An 18,791-nucleotide genomic window follows, 5' to 3' on the forward strand; every position below is an offset into this window, starting at 1 on the left:
CTAATGAGGATAGAAATATACCCTTTAGCCTTGCTTAGTTGAATACGGAGAAGTAAATGCGTTCCTGTTACCTCTGGTGACCATAGGAATATAGGCGTTATAGTAGCATCTACAGGCTTGTGAGCAAATCGGAAGATACTCATAAAGTTATAATTAACCCTTCAACTAGTAACCCATAGGTATAACGATTTGAAGACGCAACTGGATTGTTAGTGGTCATAGCCCTAGATCTATCTCTTTTCCGATAAAAATCCGCTCTTTCTTGGTTAAAGTTCATTATTTGTTTTATTTTATTTTAGTTAGTTTATAAAAATAATTTTGGATTTTATTTCTTATTTAGATAATTAGCACTAGTTTAATTTAGTAAATAGTTAATTATAAGTCTATGTGGGTACGATATCTGGACTTTAAATCCTATATTACTTGTACGACCGCGTATACTTGCGTTTGCGTTTGGGAGCAACAGTGCCATGCCACCCCCACCCAAAAGGGTGGACCCACCCTGGTTGTATTAGCAGCTAAAGAAAAGAGATGCTGGAACAGGAAGCCTGCTCTCTCCAATAATTACTGATTTTGCCTAGCAAGCTATGAACAATTAGCAAGCTACTTGAAAATACATGTTACTTTTGCTTTAGTGTTTATTTAGCAAGGTGTTAATAGACAAATGTAGTATTGCTTTCTGCGTTTATTAATTATGTCTGAAAAGCGAAAGTGCAGGGAAGAATTGTGATTACAAATGAGCAAGAAGGTTGACAATATTTTGGCGTGGCCTACATTTTGCTAGCAATGGTATAGCCTTAGGCATAGTGAGTCCAGGTCCTCCAGTCATGTCAACCAGCTCTTCACTTACTCTCTCCAATTCAAAGCACTGAATAAGTGATCCTAATGCCAAACCAGCCACATGCATTGCCAAATTCTCCCCTGGACATCCTCTCCTGCCATATCCAAATGGTATTAGCCTGAACCCATCTCGTTGCCCTTTAAAATCGATGAACCTTTCAGGCTTGAATTCATTTGGATCTTCCCACAACTTAGCATCATTTTGTATTGCCCACAAATTCACTAGTAACATTGTACCTCTTGGGACACGGAAACCTCCAACGACACACTCATCCGAGGACTCGTGTGGCACAAGAATCGGAGCAGCTGGGCACATTCGGAGAGTTTCGTTTATGATTCCATGGAGATAAGGGAGTTCAGCAAGGTCTGAATCATCAAGTAATCTTGATGACTCTCCAATGTGAGTGTCGATTTCGTTTTGAGCTTTCTTTAGGGTCTTGGGATTGTTTAGAAGAAGTGATAATGCCCATTCCAATGTGCCAGCTGTAGTATCAGTCCCTGCTGTTAACATGACTATTGCCATGCCCCTTATCACTTCATCTGTGTAATACTCAGGTTCTGAATCTTGGAGTGATAGAAGAACATCAATCATGGTATTGTTCCTTTGCTCAACAGAAGATCCCTTTCTGCTGTTCTTGTGCTCTTCAATCAAATCTTGCATGAATTTGTCCCTCTTCTCGGTCAGTAACTTCAACTTATCTTCAAGTTTGTTTACTCCAATCCAGTTAAGCATTGGCACAAAATCTCCTATATTTGTTGCACCACTCAATTGGAAAGTTTCTGTCACAATCTCTTTAAACCTCCTAGATTCCTCCAATTTATCACCAGAATCACCATAGTACTGCTTCCCAGCAATCATCATCATCAAGATGTTCAATGTCATCTCAAAGAAAGCCTCTTTCATATCCACCACGTTCGTGTTAGAATCTCCAACACTGGTTTTGCCCCTTACAAGTCGTCGGATCAAAGTGCGAACCTCATCTCTACGGATATCAGCAAACATTTGAACTCTCAGAGTGGACAAGATTTCAAGAGTAGCAATCCGTCTTAGGTTGCGCCAGTGTTGGCCGTATGAAGCCCAAACAAGGGTGGCATAATTGTAACCAAGATGTTTTCCAGCAAGCAACCTTGGACGGTTGGCAAAAACGACGTCGTTTTTGGTGAAACATTCCTCTGCAAGAGAAGGGGAAGAGACAAGCAGGACAGGACGCGATCCAAATCGGAGGAAAAGCAAAGGACCATGTTTTGCTGAGATCTTGGCTAATGTTTTATGAAGTGGTTTCTTGAACAGATACAAATGGCCTATTATGGGAAAAGAGATAAAGGGACTTGGTGGGAGATTTTTGAATTTTCTGTAGAAATGGTTCTTTAGCAAGTAAAGGAAAGTGAAGATGAGGATGTAGTATGAAATTTCCATGGTTGACTTGATGCAGATCAATCAAAATAGACTTTCTACAGTAACTATAAATAACTAGAGCCCTTCTTCAATGGTTTCTTAGGCCAACTTAGATTCTGGCTAGACAAAAGTTACGCAGATGAGTGCAAATTTGGTGCAAGGTCTTAGCTTATACTATGTTTGTGTAGCTATCAGCATCATTTGACTTTATCATCTTTGGACTGCAAGGAGAGCCACTTATCTATAAACAATTGTTATGATGATAATGTATGATTGAGTTTGATTTCTGTGCACAGACACTGTATAATTTTTTTTGCACTATCAGATTAAGATGATCTAATAATAAATAACTCTACTGTTAACCAAATTTAGTAATGCAAAAAAGTAAAATAAAACATTTGTTATAACATGTTAAAGTATAATATTGACAAAAAAAAATTATTTACATCGATCGTGTATATAAACAAGATAAATCCTTTATTGATTATGCTCGCCTGCAGTTGCCTGGGGAACAATCTTACTCCATCAATTGAGATACCTTTCTTGTCAGAGCAATCAGTGATATTTTGTCCTTTAGTGTAAAGGTGTTAACCGGTTGGAACCGGTTAGGAAACCGGCCGGTTCCGGTTCCAAAACCGGAACCGCCTAACCGGTTCCGGTTTGGAGTGATTAAAATCTTTTTTTTTTTTTGTTTTTTGTATTATATATATATATTATAGTATTTATTTGTATATTGTAGTTATATTTTCATATGTTATACAACTTTATAATTAAAGTTTAAATATTTACTGACTAACAGCCTAACAGCAAGTCAGCAATATAGAATAGTGTTTTTCGTATACATATATATGTATAACTTACATATACTTATATATATGTATAACTTAATATATATACTATATATACATATCTACTATATATACTATATAGTAGATATGTATATATAGTATATATATTAAGTTATACATATATTTAATATATATGTACTATATACTAAATATATGTATAACTTAATATATATACTATATATATGTATATATATGTATAACTTATATATATACTATATATACTTATATATATGTATAACTTATATATATACTATATATATTTATATACTATATATACTATATATACTTATATATACTTATATATATGTACTATATACTATATATACTTACTTATATACTTTAGTTTTTTTTTTTTTTTTTAATTTTTTACCGGTTTAACCGGTTCCGATTTCCAAAATATTGGAACCGGACCGGTAAACCATTAAACGGTTAACCGGAACCGGTTAACCGGTTCCGGTTCCGGTTTAACCGGTCCGGTTACCGGTTAAAACCGGTAAGACCAAACCGGTTACCACCCTTACTTTAGTGTTGAATTTCACTGTGTGAGTTATGGGCGTCATGTTCAGTGTCACAAAGTATTTTCTTTAAAAACTTTTTGAACAAAATTTGGAGATTGCAAATGTGTGATTTATTATTTTAATTCAAAGTTATCCCTCATTGACTGTTGTATAAAATATGATCACAATTATAATAGAAACAATCCGGCTCATTTCAGTCGTACCAACTATGCAATATAATATAATCTCTTGTTCCACCAACTAAACAACCCCTTAATTAGTTTTCTAAAACGGATCGCTAGTACTGGAATTTTCTAATAACATCAGCTAATCATATTTAGTGCGGATTATCATAAAATTCTGTTGTCTACAAAATATACGGATTAGCGATGAAATTCTAGCTAATTCCCCTTTTTAAATGAAAACTAGAAAAACTATCTCCTGCATAAAACTAGTAATTACAGAACGCACAGTGACAGCAACAGCGTTTGTAGTCCAACGGTTAGGATAATTGCCTTCCAAGCAATAGACCCGGGTTCGACTCCCGGCAGACGCACTTTTTGCTGCTATTCTATTCTTTTTTGGGTTGGAACTACAGGTCATATAAGGTCAATTCGTTTAATTATGTATAAATATTAAGTTGCCGAAGGGATAATGTTTAGTCCATTATTGTTGGTTTGAGTCTTTGTAAAGACACTCTCTTTTCCTTTTGAATCCCCTTGTCAAAAGCTACAACAAACTAGCTTTGTCCACCAATAACTTACTTGTAAGTCGGAGGGTGAAGTGAGATAATCTTAGTTTAGAAATAGAAGTTGGCAAAATGTCTACGGTTTTTAAAAACCATCTAAATATCAAGATTCATATTCGAATTAGTTCCTAGTCTTGATCAGAGACTACTTTCTCTCGATTGTTCAACAAAGAGGCGAAGTAGTAGTAGCTTTCTTTCTATTACGAACAACATGTTTCACATGCTCCTTCCCGTTGTCCACTAGTGCTCCTGTCCATAGCTAAGAGAAGGCCAAAAGGCGCCACCCAAGCATAAATGAGGATAGTATATTGCACCAACGTATTTGAATTTGAGGGGTAAAGAGGTCGCTTATTGATTAGCCCATAAGCAAATTCATAGACTCCATTGGTTACTCCTTCTGACTAAGTGTATAAACCATGAATTGTCCTAGTAAAACAATTCAATCAATCTTTTGTTTGAATTAACTAGTCCTTCTCCATCTTCTCAAAAACTATATATGGAGTTTCTAAAAGTTCATACACTGATTACACATCTTCACAACTTTATTAAAATTTCCCGAGAAAAAAAAAGGAATTCACAAGGTCAAGTTTTCCAATTTAAGGAATGATAAGCTTTCTAACTTTATGAATTGGCCTTCTGCACACTGGGCACACCCTACTTTCAACATGCATGATCCTGCAGGAAACTGCTCTTATGAGAATCTTCAGAGAACTTTTATTATCTGTAAAAAGTAATTAAGACTTTGTGAAAAGCATAGTTTACCTCTGAGCACATTCTTGACAAGTTACACAATGACCACAAGGAACAAAAAAGCAGTTTCTTGGATTGTCATAGCAAATAACACATATTTTGCAATCATATAAATCCTCTGAAGAGCTTGATCTGCCAGAATTTCCCTCTTCTTCATATGTTCCATAAGTTGATCTTACTTCCTTCTGTGGAAAAATGGGATCGGTCTCGGTTATTTCTCTTGATACAGGTGTTTCTTCTAGATAACTCTCATCATCACAAGCCCCCAAAGATTTCAGTATAAGGCAAATGATTATTACTAATACTCCTGTTGCAATTTTAGGTAAGGCCAACATTTTTAGAACTAGTCAAATTCTTGATCTTTCTAACTTTCAATATAACTAATAACATAATGGTAGTCATCTTGGGACTTGAATTAACTGGGAGATTACCTAAAACTCCAAGATAAAAGACAAAACGGATGATGAAAGATATCTCAACGTACGACGTTCCAGACAGGGCTTGCTGCAGTGGACACATCGATCGTTAAGCAAATTTCACTAAACTATGCTGACATTCTTGATTTTTCAAGAAAATGCCTGGACTTACAGTATCAGGTGTTGCCCGAACGACATATTGATTAGTAGGGTATGCAAGATTTAGACGACAGGGTCCATTTTTTTGCCGAACACATGCTCTTTGCTTTCTTTACGTCGTAGTACATTGTTGATGAAATGTTCACATCAACAACAGAATTATTAAAATGCTGAAAAATCCCATATTAGAAAAGGAAAAAAAATGGCAAGTTTGTAGATGTAAGTAATGAATATGACTGTTTCATCTTTCCTTTTTTTGTGCAACAAACTGTTATAGGTAAGAAAGGCAGGTATTATGAATGTTAGGTACGTAGTAGTTTTTTCAGAGTTCTTGTTGAGAGCTACAGTTTACATTTAAATATTTAAAGGACATGGTCAACATCTCATACTCATGAATTAAACTATTAGATGGTGTTTGCCTAAGCTTATAAAGCTGGTCAAATTGACTTATAAGCATTTTTTGATTTATCTACGCATCTAGTGAATGTTTAAAATGCTTCTAACTCAAGTGCTTATCAGCCAAAACAAATTAAAAGTCATAAGTTAGTCACCCCTAACTTATGGTTTTTTAGTACATTTTATTTTGGGAAAAGGGCCTAATCTACCCCTCTACTTTGGGAAAAGGTTCATATTTACCACTCGTTATACTATCAGGTCATTTATACCCCTACCGTTATAATAGTTGAAATATTTGCCCCTATTTTTAACGGAGGGGTAAATATGAACCTTTTCCAAAGTAGAGGGGTAAATCAGGCCCTAAAAAATAAAACACCCTAAAGTTTCCAAATAAAACTTACTTCGGGTACATTTTCAACCCCTAAAATGACTATCCGAACGTCTACATATCCTTGATGTATTGAGCCTACATTATTGTACGCAGAAAAAATATCAGGTTCTATATAAAATATTGACGTTTCGGAGTCTTGACACACCACTAATCATTGGTCAAAGTATGAAAAAAAAACTAAATTTTTTCAACCAAAACTTACTTCGGGTACCTTTTCAACCCCTAAAATGACGATCCGAACGTCTACGAATCCTTGATGTATTGAGCCTACATTATTGTACGCAGAAAAAAATATCAGGTTCTATATAAAATATTGACGTTTCGGAGTCTTGACACACCACTAATCATTGGTCAAAGTATGAATAAAAAACAAAAATTGACCAACTTTATTTTTTGCAACACTTAGTGTTATTTTCCATACTCTGGAAAAATTTAAGGGAAAAGGGCCTGATTTACCCCTCTACTTTGGAAAAGGTTCATATTTACCCCTCTGTTAAAAATAGGGGCAAATATTTCAACTATTGTAACGGTAGGGGTATAAATGGCCTGATAGTATAACGAGGGGTAAATATGAACCTTTTCCCAAAGTAGAGGGGTAAATCAGGCCCTTTTCCCTTTTATTTTTAATATTACTTTTTAAATTCTCAAAATATCTTTTTCAAGACAAAACCTTTTAACTTTCTAGTTGTTTTATATTCCTCCGTTCTCCTCTTCTTTAGAAAGATACTTTTAAATTTGTAAAACTTTAAGATTATTTTTGTCATTTTAATTCAAAAAGTAACTTACTAGTACTTTTTCATAGTCAACTGAATATCATCAGTTCGGATAATTTTATCCAAACATGTAACTATTTATTTATAAATTTAATTTCATCATTTTGAAAAAAAAAAAAAGACTGAAAACTTACAATCAGCTAACACAAACGGGCTCTTAAACTTCAAACTACTCAATAAGCAAGTTTATAACTAAACAAATGGATCCAATTTAAGTCGTCCGAAAGGTAAAAGATAACAGAGGAAAGAGTCCAAAATCAAAATACCCCTAAAAAAGTGGGGTTGAACCAAAATACCCCACAAAAAAAAATTGTGGCAAAAGTATCTTTAACGCAGTAAAATATTGTGTTAAAGATTTTTTTTTTTCTATAGCGCAGTATTTCACTGCGTTATAGAACCCAGTAAAAAAAAAATTTGGTCAACTTTTTTTTTTTTTTTTACAACACTTAGTGTTTTTTTTTTCATACTTTGACCAATGATTAGTCGTGTGTCAAGACTCCGAAACGTCAATATTTTATATAGAAATTGATATTTTTTTTTTGCGTACAATAATTTAGGCTCAATACATCAAGGATACGTAAACAAACATTCGGATCGTCATTTTAGGGGTTGAAAAGGTGCCCGAAGTAAGTTTTGTTTGAAAACTTTAGGTTTAAGTGTTCTATATATAGACGTCCATTTTTGTTTCAAGACTTGTTGTCATTAGCTTAAAGTTTTTTATTTTTAGGGTTTAGATTTAAGTGTGTTATTTTTTAATGAGTAACTTTATTTCGAATATATGCGATTTTTTCAGCTCGGACGTTCGATTTACTCGATTTTTTTTTTTTGCAACATATTCGAAATAAAGTTACGCATTAAAAAATAACACACTTAAGGAACACCTAGTGTTTTTTTTTTCATAAAAAGATCGCAACATCTTATTTTAATAAACCTTTTTTTTGTAACACTTACTGTATTTTTTCATATTTTGACCAACGATTAGTCGTGTATCAAGACTCCGAAACGTCAATATTTTATATAGAACCTGCTATTTTTTCTGCGTACTATAATGTAGGCTCAATACATCAAGGATACGTAAATGATCGGATCATCGCTTTAGGGGCTAAAAAGGTATCTGAAGTAAGTTTTGTTTGGAAACTTTAGGTTTAAGTGTTTTATTTATTAAGGTTTTGATTTAAGTGTGTTATTTTTTAATCAAGACATAACTTTATTTTGAATATAAATCTAATTCAATTAGATAAAAACGTATTTAAAAAATATAGGGAGAAATGCTAGTTGTAAAGTGGTCAAACTTTAAATGGTCATAACTTTGCGCTCGGATGTCCGTTTTACGCGATTTTTTTTTTATTATGCGTATTTTTTAGAGATCTATGTAGGCAAACAGCCGCGAGGTGGTTTGGCCGAGTTGATTTTAAAAAAACACCTGTTATCCAATTCAATTTTCCCCCAAATTGGCGTGAAGTTTTTAGTTTTCTTCACTTATAATATGATGATACGCAATAGATTTCAATGTAAAAATCCCGAGGTAATGTAGCTGTGAATGTCAATTTCACTTTTGTGGTTTCAATTTTCGAAATTAAAGCTGACTAATTTTCTCGACATATGAAGTTGACTAAAATAACCTTACAAAAATAGAACACTTAAACCTAAAGTTTTCAAACAAAACTTACTTCGGGCACCTTTTCAACCCCTAAAATGACGTTCCGAACGTTTACGTATCCTTGATGTATTGAGCCTACATTATTGTATGCAGAAACAAATACCAGGTTCTATATAAAATATTGACGTTTCAGAATCTTGACACACGACTAATCATTGGTCAAAGTATGGAAAAACACTAAGTGTTGCAAAAAAAAAAAAAAGTTGACCAATTTTTTTTACTGGGTTCTATAACGCAGTAAAATACTGTGTTATAGAAAAAAAAACTTTAATACTACATTAAAGGTACTTTTGTCACAATTTTTTTCTGGAGTATTTTGGTTCAATCCCACTTTTTAGGGGTATTTTGGTTCTGGTGTCCAAAGGAAAGAGCGTTTTTTATTATTTACAAAGTAGGGACCAGTTATTTACACCCGAGGATTATGGGATTGACTTAGGTGTAGGCTTTGGTAGCTGCAACAGCTATATGCCATTCTTGCAGCAATGAATTTTTTGTTGCTGTGATTATACTATTGTAAGTCATAACAATTTTAGTTGTCCAACTGCAAATATTCTAATTACGTAATTATGATACCGTAGTATTTCCATGCTCGAAATTGATTCCAAAATCTTTAGTGGTTGTTTGGTTTGTGAACAAGTTATCCCGAGATTACTATGTGGAGATTATAATAACATGAATTAAACAATGATGAGATTATTTAGTGGATATACCTTTTTCTGGTATGAGCTAAGGGTTTATCGGAAACAGCCTCTCTAACTCCAAGGTAGGGGTAAGACCTATGTACACTCTACCCTCCCAGACCTACTCACGGGACTTCACTGGGTATGTTGTTGTTGTACCATTTTTTTGGTAAATGTTTGGTTCATTGCATTCAAAATGGGACATAAAAGGTAACAATAGTTTGCAGTCCAGTCCAGTCCTTCACTACTTAATTGTACCTAGGAAACCAAATGCAAAAGTAAGGTTTCTTGATCATCCATTTTCTTTCCCGAGAAACACACAAGTTGACTTGCAAGCAATTCATGGACAGGGAGAGGACCAAAGATCCCTTTTATCTTGAATATAATATGTGCCCTGGGTGTAAATTCAAAGGATTTCTGTAAATTTTTGGCTGTTGGCAAATTTTTTTTGTTGTTGTTATGGTAGTTAGGGTCATTAGATTGGAAAATTTGAGATAATCTTTGAGTTAAAATTCTTTGTAGTTCAAACTTGGAAAGTAAAGAACTGATGCTTCCAAACAAATCCCAAAATTGTGTAATTATTTGACGACCTATAGATTTGACTTCTCCAAAATTGTGCGTTGCTGGATTTGATTTCTACAAAATCGTGTCATTACTAGATTTGACTTCTCCAATTTATTATACGTGTTAATTATGATATATAATATACTTATCTAACGTATGCCATATTCAACTTCGAGCCTTAGGAAAAATTTTAAATCAACTATTGACTCTGAAATCTGAATATATAAAAATTACTATTATAATTAAAGCTTAAGTAAATTAGGTAAAGGGAGTTGCTAAAATATTTTACGTTTAAATTAGTAGTAGACTTAGAAATGGAAGTACAAAGATAATTTGCATTAGTGTAATGGAGATAAATATGCCGAACATGTGGCAAGTGCAGAAAAAACCTATGATCAACCTAGGGTCAACCGATGCAATTGGACCAGAGAATGAAAAACATTCAAATATTCGAGAAGCTGGTGCCGCTCAATCTACTTTACCTAATCCGGATAGCATGATCCGGAAAGGTGCGTTCGAAAGGTCCAATGCGACCGGACACAAGGGCAGATTTACCTTGGCCAAGGGGCGTCATCCGACACCATTTGGTTGAATCTTTTTACTAAATATACCTATGCAAAAAATAAATATTAATATACTTCATAAAGATGACACTGATTAACAATATTCACTTTTTATTACAGCGGTTTGAGCACTACATTGCCGGATGCCCAAATCATAGGTTCGAGCCTGATAGCTCTGCCTACTTTTTAAAACTTAGACCTCCATTTTCTAAAAAGTAGAGGTCAATAGGCATTGAACTCTTGACCTCTTTCTGTGACTACAAACAAAACCTTCTGGCCTTGCATTATTCCAACAAATAATTTATTTATCATTGGTATTCATATGAGTTATTATGGAAACGTCTAAAAAAACAAGGACTTTGTTTAGATGACCCTTTCTGAGATTTTACTGTGTATTTGTGGTTGTATTTGCATTATGCTTAATTAATCTGATTTGAATACTGTTTTTTTTTTTTAGATACGATGTGGTTTGAATGATTTGTTCTGTTTGTTTAATACTTAAAAATACACAATTAAGTAGATGCATAATTTAAATTTTATATGTTCAATCATTAAGAAAATAACAAATGGGGAGGGTTCTAACCTATTGCCCCCGTACATATTGTTGCCAATTTAGCAGAATTTTACACATAAATTTATGTTTCACGTCTAAATACTGAGTTGATATGAAACCGGTGCGACAACGATGCGTCTCCTTTGTTAAAATATCAACACTGCTTACAAAATTTTTTGCATATGCCACCACCGACAGACAATCAACTTTCCAACAACAACCACGCTCCAAAATACCTAGAATTTCATTTAACACCCACTATCTCTTCCATGTAACATCTGTACATTCATGAAGCTGTTACAATTAGATTATGCAAGACGTTTTGTCCGATTTTACCAAATATATTCTTAAGATATTACTTAGTATATATTGAAACGTCTAAAGAATTATGATTTTAATGATGGTTTATATTGAAACGTCTAAAGAATTATGATTTTAATGATGTTCCGGGGTGTTTTGGTTGCAGAATTGTTAACGGAGTAACTGAAGATATTTGTATTTTATTTCTCTACTGTTTTTTTTAATGTATTTTTAATTTCATTCATTTTGCTTCTCCAAAAAAGAAAAATATCTTTTGCCCGTTGCAATCAATTGATCGGACAAGAAGCTATCTTGAAGGCGTTGAATTCACATACTATTTTAGCCTCTACCCGTCATGCCAGCCTTCAAGGTGTCTGGTTTCATCCTGATCCGACGGTAAGCAATTTCTTAGAAATTATAGAATTGATTACTGCTTTAGTTTGACTGCTTTAGGTCTAAAAATTCAGGGGTTTGTGGTTTTCTTGCTGTGTCTGATGAAAGTTGATGGGTTTTTAGTGAAATATGATTTTCAGCAATTTTTGGTGCTTTTTTGAGTTTACTATGAGTTTTTGGTCAAAAATTTCAGGGTTTGTGATTTTTCTTTGTTTTTTCTGATGAAAGTTAATGAATTTTTCTGAAATATGATTTTTCAGCAAATATTGGTTGAATTGTTACTGGGGTTTTCTGATTTTTGTTATTTGTAGTATTTTTCTGATTTTTGTTCTTTCTTGGTCTAGTTTTTGTAGTTTATAGCGTGTTTGATGAAAAGTTTCTAGACCCTTTGAATTTCTGTTGAAATGTTTTGAACCAGAAACTGTTCAAAAGAAAAGGAGAAGAAAAAACAAAGCTTGATTTTGAGGGTGAAATATCAGAGGTTTTCTCTCTGTTTGTGATTTTATCGGCTTACATATGTGTATTATGGATTGATCTGTGGAGTTTGATTTTTTTTTTAAGAAATACTTGTGCTATTCTGTTTGTGAATCTCTACATTTTCCACTCAGCAAAGGACTACTATATGGCCAAAAGATTCCTAACACCATCAAATGCAAATTTATACAACTGTTGTGAGACCAATAATGTCATATGGGAGTTAGGTGGTGTCTGAGGCTTACTGTATCCACAAGATAAATGTCATAAATATGCGGATGTCAGGATTTATATTTATATTTTGTACAGATGGAACAAGATATTATAAAAATGCAAAGTAGTATGTTGTCTCTAGTTTCATTTTAGTGCACTTATGAGGTCCCTATTAGTATAGTGGATTGGATCTCTTTTGTTGAGAACCATATTTTGGTGTAGGGTCTCTTCTTTTGGTATATGGTGTACATGGAATTCCACACTTGTCAACAAAATTATTTACCTTAAGAAAAAAACATGGGCCTCCAATTATGTAATGTCCACCATTGGCTTAGTGCTTGTCCTTTTATGATTAATGTATGTTGTCAAAATGACATCTAATACTAATGATTCGTAATGTTAATCTTATTTCAGGTCGTGTATGGTGTCGGAGATGATTATGCTGCTGCTAATTCTTCAGGCCAGTGTCTGGTGGTTGTAGGTTATGGTCACGATGTCAATGACAACCTTTACTACATCATCAAGAGTCATTGGGGCCGTTCGTATGGCCACTTGGGATACTTGAGAGTCGCTGCCGGGTTGCTGCGTCGCTTTTGGGAGATTGACGGATTGTACTGGAAAGAATCCCTTACAGAGGCTTAGTTGGGGTGGGGATTTTCAGTTTCCTTGTTCGAGATCTCATTTTTTGGAAACCATCAACTTTATTTAAATGTGGTTTACTTCTTCTAATTTAACTATGAAAGTTGGGTTTATTTTCTTGTAATTTCTTGAAGTATCTGTTTTAGTGGTTAAATTATCTTTTCTAGGAAGTTTGTTTCAGTAGTCTAACGTCACTTTAGTATTGTGCGTTAATGACGTTCCTGAATACTGGACAAGTTGTGCCCCTCTTGGGGATAAATATTATATCAAGTGTTAGCAAGTTATTAGCTGAGCATTTGTACATGTCAAATTATTTTTCTGATTTTTCCATCCATTTATGCCAGCCATAACATAAAAAAGTAGTAAGTACATTGCCCTACAGCATATAAAAGAGAGTATCACCATGTGCATTTGAATAAAAATGAATCAAAGTCGATGTTTGAAATTGAGAAGGGGTGATTTGCTAGTCGACGAACATCGCTATATCAATTGTAGCAATGAATAATGTTTTCACCAATACTATTTTAATGGAAGAATGTTACATGATCTAAATTATTCCTTTAGTTATTGTTTTACTATTTTTTTCAAAATTTTATTGGCCTTCTACGAGGAAAGATTGAAAAGGGTATCTTATCTTTTGTATAATCATCGGAAGAAATTGACAAATAGTCACTTTTCAGAACGTTAATTGATATGCAACCATCATTTTAACATTATCCAAATTTCAATCGTTTTTAATAACATTTGAACAAATGTATTCTTAAGGTTTTTGAAGATTTAGGTTGAATCTAGCAATTGAAAATTATTATAATTGATATTAGAAGCTTGTATATCAAACTTGGAGTCACTTAGAGTTGATTTGGGTCGATTTGGAAGCAACAATGCATTGGTAAATTTATACACAACAAGTTATGGTGGTCCTTAGGATTAGGCCAAAAATCCTAATGGATTGCCAGAATTTTAAAGATTCAACAACAAGACAAAGTTGCAACAGTCAATTTTAGGAAAGAAAAAAACAACGATGAATTTTCTTGTCAAATGATTTTCACTTAGGTAACAACCTCGAAGTAAGTCTATCAAGTGGGCAGTGCTGGGCCATTTAAACGTGGGTCATATGGGGGTCAGTTCGGGACCGGGTCGGGCCGTAGTTAAGGGGTCGGGCTGGGGGCCGGGCTTGAGGAGGGAAATATGCGAATGTCAGGATGAATGTCATAAATATGAAGATGTCACGATTTATATTTATATTTTGTATAGATGGAACAAGATATTATAAAAATGCAAAGTAGTATGTTGTCTCTAGTTTCGTTTTGGTGCACTTATGAGGTCCCTATTAGTATAGTGGATTGGATCTCCTTTGTTGAAAACCATATTTTGGTGTAGGGTCTCTTATTTTGGTATGCAAAGTAGTATGTTGTCTCTAGTTTCGTTTTGGTGCACTTATGAGGTCCCTATTAGTATAGTGGATTGGATCTCTTTTGTTGAGAACCATATTTTGGTGTAGGGTTTCTTCTTTTGGTATAAGGTGTACATGGAATTCCACACTTGTCAACAAAATTATTTATCTTATGAAAAAAACATGGGCCTCCAATTATGTAATGTCCACCATTGGCTTAGTGCTTGTCCTTTTATGATTAATGTATGTTGTCAAAATGACATCTAACACTAATGATTCGTAATGTTAATCTTATTTCAGGTCGTGTATGGTGTCAGAGATGATTATGCTGCTACTAATTCTTCAGGCCATTGTCTGGTGGTTGTAGGTTATGGTCACAATGTCAATGACAACCTTTACTACATCATCAAGAGTCACTGGGGCCGTTCGTATGGCCACTTGGGATACTTGAGAGTCGCTGCCAGGTTGCTGCGTCGCTTTTGAGAGATTGACGGATTGTACTGGAAAGAATCCCTTACAGAGGCTTAGTTGGGGTGGGGATTTTCAGTTTCCTTGTTCGAGATCTCATTTTTTGGAAACCATCAACTTTATTTAAATGTGGTTTACTTCTTCTAATTTAACTATGAAAGTTGGGTTTATTTTCTTGTAATTTCTTGAAGTATCTGCTTTAGTGGTTAAATGATCTTTTCTAGGAAGTTTGTTTCAGTAGTCTAACGTCACTTTAGTATTGTGCGCTAATGACGTTCCTGAATACTGGACAAGTTGTGCCCCTCTTGGGGATAAATATTATATCAAGTGTTAGCAAGTTATTAGCTGAGCATTTGTACATATCAAATTATTTTTCTGATTTTTCCATCCATTTATGCCAGCCATGATTGTTGATGCTATATGGAGGGAGAGGAACAAGATAAGGTTTCTGAATGGTAGTCTATTGGCAACTAAGGTACTGAAGGACATTGTGATGCAGTTGCACATTAGAGGCAGAGCTAACAGAAGATGGTTTGATGCACTGGAGGGACTGAATTCATATCCATAGTGTCTTGAAAAATTTGATACTTTAATTGTAATGAATGTAGTGATCTTGGTCTACTAGTTTGATAGAGATGTAAGTATAGTAGATAGAGATAGGGTAAATAGAGGTTAGCAGTTAGTCCAAATACTGCTATTGTTTTGTATGTAACACTTTTTTGGTTATTAATGAAAGAAACTGTTTACCAAAAAAAAAATCGCGCATTATTTAATTAATTAATTAATTCACGGAAATTAATATTAAATCCCCTCTGTCTTAACTGATCGGTCACCTTCTTCCTGAACAACTGCCTTTGCACCTTTTCAATGGCTATAAATTTTCAAAGGCACGCAATTTTACTCTCTGAAAAAATTCATCCCCTCTTCTTGCATTGTTTTCAAGACAGTAAGTGTCGTGTGATTACATTCGTTAGTTCAGTTCGCTGAAGTTTTGCAATTTCGATTGCCAGTATTACAAAATAGAATTTCGTTCTATCCTGGGAGGAATTAATCCAAACCTTGGGCAATTGTGAGGGGATTAAATTCCTTAAGGAAGCACAGTTTTCTATGGGCTCGAAACTACTCTTTCATTCTTATATTTTCTGATTTACAGTTTATACGTTTGAATATAGGGATAACAGTAGTTAGGGTCATTAGATTGGAAAATTGGAGATAATCTTTGAGTCAAAATTTTTTGTAGTTCAAACTTGGAAAGTAAAGAACTGATGCTTCCAAACAAATCCCAAAATTGTGTCATTGTTTGATGACCTATAGATTTGACTTCTCCAAAATTGTGCCATTGCTGGATTTGATTTCTACAAAATTGTGTCATTACTGGATTTGACTTCTCAAATTTATTATATGTGTTAAGTATGATATATAATATACTTCTCTAACGTATGCCAGATTCAACTTCGAGCCTTAAGAAATTTTTTATATCAACGATTGACTCTGAAATCTGAATATATAAAAATTACTATTATACCTAAAGCTTAAGTAAATTAGGTAAAGGGAGTTGCTAAAATATTTTATGTTTAAATTAGTCGTAGACTTAGAAATGGAAGTACAAAGGTAATTTGCACATTGTAAAGGAGATAAATATGCCGGACACGTGGCAAGCGTAGAAAAACTTATAATCAACCTAGGGTCAACCGATGCAGTTGGACCAGAGAATGAAAAACATTCAAACATCCGAGAATCTGGTGCCGCTAGACTCCAAAATACGTAGAATTTCATTTAACACCCACTATCTCTTCCATGTAATATCGTTCACGAAGTTGTTACAATTAGATTATGTAAGACATTTTTCCCAATTTTACCAAATATATTTTTAAGATATTACTTTGTATATATTGAAACATCTAAAGGATTATGATTTTAATGATGTTCCCGGGCATTTTGGTTGCAGAGTTGTTAACGGAGTAAGTGAAGATATTAGTATTTTGTTTCTCTATTTTTTTTTATGTATTTTTAGTTTCATTCATTTTGCTTCTCCAAAAAAGAAAAATATCTTTCGCCCGTTGCAATCAATTGATCGGACAAGAAGCTATCCTGAAGGCGGTGAATTCACATACTATTTTACCCTCTACCCGTCATGCCGGCCTTCAAAGTATCTGGTTTCATCCCGATCCGACGGTAAGCAATTTCTTGGAAATTATAGAATTGATTACTGCTGTAGATTGACTGTTTTTGGTATAAAAATTCAGGGGTTTGTGGCTTTCTTGCTGTGTCTGATGAAAGTTATGGGTTTTTACAGAAATATGATTTTCAGCAAATTTTGGTGCTTTCTTGAGTTTACTATGTGGATTTTGTGTTTTCCTGGTTGAGAATCAGTTAACACTTGCTTTGTTTTGGGTAAGTTTGGTCAAAAAATTCAGGGGTTTGTGATTTTTCTTTGTTTTTTCTGATGAAAGTTAATATGATTTTTCAGCAAATATTGGTGTTTCCTTGACGTATTTTAAGTGGATTTTGAGATTTTCCTACCTAGGAATCGGTTAATGATGCTTTATTTTGAGTGGTTTTGGTCGAAAATTTTAGGGCTTATGTTTTTTCTGATGAAAGTTTATGTGATTTTTCAGCAAACTTTGGCGTTTTCTAGAAGTATTGTGTTTTTTTGTTTAAAAATGGATCAATGCTGATTTATTTTGAGTGTTTTTAGTCTAAAAATTATGGTGTTTGTGTTTTTTTCTGGTGTATCTGATGAAAGTTCTGAGAGTTGATGTTTTCTTGAAGTATTTTGTGTCTATTTTGTGTGTTTTTTTACTTGAGAATCGTCAATGCTGCTTTATTTGTGTATTTTTGATCGAAATTTTTTGGGACTTGTGTGTTTTTTTGTTTTTTCTGCTATGTCTAATGAAAATTAATGAATTTTTGCTGATCGAAAAAGTAGTATGTTGTCTCTAATTTCGTTTTTCCCTATTAATATAGTGGATTGGATCTCTTTTGTTGAGAACCATATTTTGGTGTAGGGTCTCTTCTTTGGGTATATGGTGTACATGGAATTCCACACTTGTCAATAAAATTATCTACCGCCTCCAATTATGTAATGTCCACCATTGGCATAGTGCTTGTCCTTTTATGATTAATGTATGTTATCAAAATGACATCTAATACTAATGATTCTTAATTTTAATCTTATTTCAGGTCGTGTATGGTGTCGAAGAAGATTATGTTGTTGCTAATTCTTCAGGCCATTGTGTGTTGGTTGTAGGTTATGGTCATGATGTCAACGACAACCTTTACTACATCATCAAGAGTCATTGGGGCGTTCGCATGGCCACTTGGGATACCTGAGGGTCGTGTTGGGATAGAAATAATCAGGACGTCATGCGGAAACTTACAATTGCAAACCTTGAACGATGATAAATCAAACAACAAAGAAAACTCTACTAAAAGAAGCATAATATTTAATATGGTTTGGTCAAGTAACCTACATATTGAAAAACTAATATAAAAAGAAAAATATTAAAACTATGAGAGAATAATCTCCCCCTAAATGAAACTCTTTTAATGACTACATTGTGGATGTTTTTCTGTGTGTTTTGTGTGAAGGAAGAATCATCAATTTATAGAAATACAAAACTTTTCCTCCAAGAAAGTATTAGTCAAATATGGAAGAAATCTTTTCCACCTAGGAA

General features: G+C 33.9%; 2 protein-coding genes and 1 non-coding gene across 3 annotated transcripts; 1 reads left to right on the forward strand and 2 right to left on the reverse strand.

Annotated features, from left to right (window-relative positions):
* Positions 1-667: 667 nt before the first annotated feature.
* On the reverse strand, positions 668-2,544 carry LOC132604069 (cytochrome P450 81Q32-like). Its single transcript, XM_060317396.1, has one exon. The coding sequence runs from the start codon at positions 2,255-2,257 to the stop codon at positions 731-733; it is 1,527 nt and encodes a 508-aa protein (XP_060173379.1). The 5' UTR covers positions 2,258-2,544; the 3' UTR covers positions 668-730.
* Positions 2,545-4,065: 1,521 nt separating this feature from the next.
* Positions 4,066-4,137, forward strand: TRNAG-UCC (transfer RNA glycine (anticodon UCC)). Its single transcript has one exon. It is a non-coding gene; the product is annotated as a tRNA-Gly (tRNA).
* A 634-nt stretch (positions 4,138-4,771) lies between these two features.
* On the reverse strand, positions 4,772-5,832 carry LOC132602530 (E3 ubiquitin-protein ligase APD2). The gene is made up of 3 exons (XM_060315360.1): positions 5,511-5,832; positions 5,092-5,386; positions 4,772-5,004 (listed from the first exon to the last, which is right to left on the reverse strand). Exons 1-3 carry the CDS (start codon positions 5,596-5,598, stop codon positions 4,926-4,928), a joined length of 462 nt encoding a protein of 153 aa, XP_060171343.1. The 5' UTR covers positions 5,599-5,832; the 3' UTR covers positions 4,772-4,925.
* Positions 5,833-18,791: the final 12,959 nt, after the last annotated feature.

This window comes from Lycium barbarum, chromosome 7 (genome assembly GCF_019175385.1).
Source record: "Lycium barbarum isolate Lr01 chromosome 7, ASM1917538v2, whole genome shotgun sequence".
Taxonomy (NCBI): Eukaryota; Viridiplantae; Streptophyta; class Magnoliopsida; order Solanales; family Solanaceae; genus Lycium; species Lycium barbarum.